Source organism: Triturus cristatus, chromosome 4_1, assembly GCF_964204655.1.
Source record: "Triturus cristatus chromosome 4_1, aTriCri1.1, whole genome shotgun sequence".
NCBI classification, from domain to species: Eukaryota; Metazoa; Chordata; class Amphibia; order Caudata; family Salamandridae; genus Triturus; species Triturus cristatus.
The window spans coordinates 529,157,307-529,162,087 of record NC_140585.1 but is presented as its reverse complement, the minus strand read 5'-3'; the positions used below and the strand labels follow the sequence as shown (position 1 = coordinate 529,162,087).

Genomic DNA, 4,781 nt, shown 5'->3' with positions numbered 1-4,781 from the left:
ATGCAAGATATTGTTATGTGTGCATGCAATTACCCTTGTCTGTGTCGGGAGGGGTGATTTATCATCATCTTCCTTTAACATATGGAATTTCACGAAGTGTACTAACAACTTTGTTCTATGGCAAGGAACAGTTTCAATATTTTTACTCCAACCATGATTTTGTTTTTCAGAAGTTCCTGTTAAAAAGAACATGAATATTGTGACTACTTCAAAGAATGCTGAATATATGGGTGCATTTTGTCATACCACTAATCCTATTGATACTGTATACGCACATAGAAATAACTTGACACGTAGTTTACACAGTGTACAAATAGAGTTCATAAATACCATGGAGGATAGTCGGCAAGAATTTAAGAGAAAATCTGTAGAGCAGAAATCTAGAATACCTCCATGGGTTTCTAGTGAGGGAGATTACAAGAAGGGTGAGACATATGCTGCAATGACTCTGGATTGGCATCGCAAGTGAAAGCTTTGCATACTAAGACAAAAGACTGAATATAATAATTATTTTATTGGTTCCAGTGAGTGTGAACACACCTTCCAAATTATGGAGGGTTGGGGATTGAGAGGTGGTACTGATCTAGTTTTCACTGGAGTATATTTTGTGTGTGGCAAAAACGCTTATTATAGATTGCCTGAACATTGGTATGGGTGTTGTTATGTGGGGACTGTTTTTCCAAAAATCTACCATGTGTATGATCATGGAACCAATGAAAAGAAACTAACACAGATTATAACGGGAATAAGTGCTGCGGTAATCATGGATGATATTTTTTGTGCATTAATACCTTCAGTAGGAGTGATAAAGGGAGATATTCTGATGCCCTTTAGGATGTGGTCACCGCACCTGTGGACACAGGCTACCGATGCAACCCTTCACTGAGAAACAAGGAAGAAAGATGTAAAATGACAAATAATCTGGTTGAAGTGGCACTTTTATTCAATAAGTCAAAGACATCAATAAAATGCAATATCAATTCATTATTTATGCAAAGCCATTAAGAAACCTGACTTCACTCCGTCAGGGCTAGACCACATGATCATTATAATGATTAGAAGTCCAGAAACCTGGCTGGAATTAGGACCTGCAAAATGGCATAATTGAAATCAGTGAGAAATTCAAAGACACAGAATACATTCTTATGAAAACATAGCCCTAAAGGCAAGCTTTTCTGAAGAGAACTAGCCATGTAAGATTAACATTTCAAAAGACCCTAAATGAAAGGAATTGGGTGTGGATGGAAAGTACCAAGAGCAATCAAAGCTTAAAAAAGGCAAAAAGGTTATCTAGATTGGGATGTACCACCTGAGAGAGAGGCTTTGAAGTCCCAAATCAGATAAACGACCGGCCGGAGAACCCATGCATGTGATGGACACAGCAGCAGAGTTCTGGCTTCTAATTGAGGTGCTGGATCTGATATACCTGAAAATGCAGAACCATGACACTGTTCTGACGCACTTTCTGACGCAGGTGGCCTGACCGCATCTCCTAGGACACGGAACTGGTCAGGTGGTTGAAAACAAAGAACATCTTGTCTTGTACATGTCTCTAAAAATATGTAAGAGCGGAACTTAAGACAGGTGCTCCTATCGCAAAGCTGCGGCTGTGGTTTCACTTGGCCAAGCTATGTTTTGAAAATAATAATGTAGCAAGATGTACCAACTGGTTCCAGCTGGTCTTGTACGTGCATGTGTGGGTGTCTTGCAAGTGTATTGTGGAAAGTTACTGTACTGTACGTGGTTTCCCAAGCTACCTTGCAGCGTTGGGTACTAGAGAGAGTCATATTTGTGATAAGTGAGGCCTAGTAGATTTTTTATATTTAGGAAGGTTGAGAACTGGGGGACCCTGGTAGATGTGTCAGGGGAGGTGTGAGTTACTACGTTACCAGTGATTGTGTGACATAAAAATGGCCAAAGTAGCACATTTCCAGGTTATGGTTAGTGGGGCCTATATAGAGACCTTCATGCTGCCAAGGTCGATAAAAATGCTTTTTCTGGTAATCAGATGGTGAAACGTGATCCTCCATCATTTCCCTGCTCTTGTTCATTTTTAACAGAGTATTTCGGTGACCCTTCCGCTAGCGGGGGGATCCAGGGCATGTCGTTAACATAAGACTTAAGGCTGCCCTGGGGTTGTTCTCTTGGCCGGACAGTATCTCCATCTGGCCTAACAAGTATTTCAGCATAATCTGCGCCTGATTTATTGAGCAGACATTCATATCAGACAGCCGTAGGGCCTTTGCTCAGGGTATCTCTACCTGGGGGGAGTGGAGGGACTGATGGTATGTCATAACTAGTGCCAGGTGCTGCTAACTCGCTCATTTCCCATTGCATCCCAGTCCCATCCCCAGGAACCCGATCCATGTCCTCATATTTTGCTACTTTGTAGTTCCCTACACTAGAGTAGTTCAACCCTACTATCTTAGTGCTAAACTTTTTGACGCATTGGCTACCTAGCTGAAAGACGCAACACAGAAGCAACATAATCCCAACTATGGGTATCACTAATTTCAGGATTGCTGTCAGCCATGAGGGCATCCAGCCATAATCATACCAGTCCATTGGAAATATATCCACAGGGGACCTCCCTCCGCCTTCATTTCCTTTCCCAAGTTGGTCAACTCCTCAATGGCCCTTGCTATTGATCCGTTATCCTCGTCGTTTCCCGGTATGAAAGTGCAGCAGGATTTTCCGATCCGATGGCATAGACCACCGTCTTTAGCAGTTAGCATGTCGAGGAAGTAGCGGTGCTCCAGAACCATCAGTCTTAAGGGACGCAGTTCTTCCCTGATTGCATTTAATCCATCCCTGGTGCTGTTGATGGCTTTCATCACCTCATAGCGTGTTACCTCGAGCCACCTGGCATTTGCTTTAGTCTGGAAAAGTGGAACGGTCCCTCCAAAGAAGATCTGGGTCTCGTTAAAGAGGCAGAATTCTTGAGGAATGTTGTCATGGGGATCATTTGCAAAGTATTGAGCTGTTCGCCGGTGGCGGTGGAGGAATATAACATCACCTGTCATTGGGTGTGACAGTATGTGGGAGGCGTTTGATGCCGGCACAACCAGGTGTACTTCATGCAGAGTCACAAGGGAGCACAGTCCGAGCCACTGAGGAGGTAACTGGAGATAGAGGCGTTCTCCGCAAGCCCAGTAGTAGTCCATCAACGTGGAGGTGCCGGACTGCATATCAAAATTGAAGATAGTTGTGTTGCAATCTGTGTTACGCCCAACAGGTACAGAGCCATTACCTATGAAACAAAGAGAAGGGTTTTTTAGTTTAAATGCTCTTTTAGGTTCGGACCTTTCTTCCTTACCCCAGGTGTACCTGCCACTTTCCTGAGCCCATATCTGTTCACACTCCTCATCAACATCCCAGGCAAACATCTCCTTCATATTCTGTTTCCCCAGCCCAAGGGGGGCCTAAGGAAGCTGCTCTACATATTAGGCCATCGACAGGGATCCATCTGCCCTTTGTGTAAACCTGTGCTAATAACTTCAGCACAGGTCTTTTGGCACATGGACATGTGCGTTCATCATGATGGCCTACGGAATTATCGCAATTGGCTTCGGGCACCGACACTGAGATATATCCGTCTTCCAGGATATTTGGTCCATAAATGTCCATATTGTCGGTTCCCTTTTTATGCATAATCTCTATCACTCTTTCCAAAGCGGCTGTCTTGGTGATAACCTTGAATACAACGGGGGTACGGGCCCATACTGTGGTATTTACAGTCACCTCATCCATTTCAACCTTGCTGATCTGGGTCTGTCCCTGCGCACGGCAAAGATACAAGTGCAGAAAGCACATGGTGATGTGTGGTGGGACTTCTTTAGGAAAAATTAGTCTGTCAGCTCCTACTGCATGGGGGATGTATGAACATACTTAGCAAGAATCATGCGTTATTGATTTCCCTACTGCTATCATGTCTCTGTACCATGAGTTGTCTGTTGGGAAGGAGTGGACCGAATGATCTCTTACTGCCTGCTGTAGACCGAGTAGGGGCCCGAAGCCCTTTTGTATCTCTACAAGATGTTGGAATGTCTTATGGTGTTTAGGCTTATGGGGGACAAGGGGCTTTGTTCTGTGGGGGAGATAGCGAATTGGCGGCTCTGTGGTGGCGGGAAGGGCGCCTGCGGGAAAGTTGTTGTTCTGTGACATTGGCAGCCCTTTTTCCCGTAGTATTTCTGTCCCCTGGGGCGGGAGTTGAGAGTTCAAGATGCACACTAGTGTGTGTGGTGCTAGTGCTGCTGTCGGGGAGTTTGGGACCTAGCATGCTATGTGTTGTTTTCTTCTGGTTGTGGGTGACCGCTGGTACAGTGGACGGAACAGTGGATGCTACAGTTTTTCTGCTACCTATATTAGGATAACTTCTTACAGCAAGAAAACAGATATACCAATTAAACGTTACTAGTGCCACTCCAACAATGATACGTAACATTAATATTGAAAAAATACATATCTTTGCATCACTGCTGCTATATTCATGGAGCAGCACGTGGGTGTCTTCTTCGTCTTCATCATCAGTAGAAGGGAAGCCGCTGTCCTCATTCAGGAGGACCATGGGTATGTCACTTTCCTCTTTCAGTCCATTATTTGATGCTGCGGAGGTGCAGGATCGGGGCGGACGTCCTTCCTGTGTATCCATGCTTTGCGCTCAGCTATCCGGACGGCAGTTGGAGAAGAATCGGTCACCTCGAAAGGACCTTCAAACTTGGGGTCTTTCCAGCACCTGACGTGCTTCCGTATGAAGATCAGGATCCCAGGACGAATCGGTG

The 4,781-nt window shown here is 44.8% G+C and overlaps 1 protein-coding gene across 1 annotated transcript; it reads right to left on the bottom strand.

Moving 5' to 3' along the window:
* Positions 1-984: 984 nt before the first annotated feature.
* On the bottom strand, positions 985-4,567 carry LOC146855187 (syncytin-2-like). Its single transcript, XM_085651085.1, has 3 exons — positions 4,462-4,567; positions 2,558-3,250; positions 985-1,088 (listed from the first exon to the last, which is right to left on the bottom strand). The coding sequence occupies exons 1-3, from the start codon at positions 4,565-4,567 to the stop codon at positions 985-987; spliced, it is 903 nt and encodes a 300-aa protein (XP_085507211.1).
* Between the last annotated feature and the right edge of the window lie 214 nt (positions 4,568-4,781).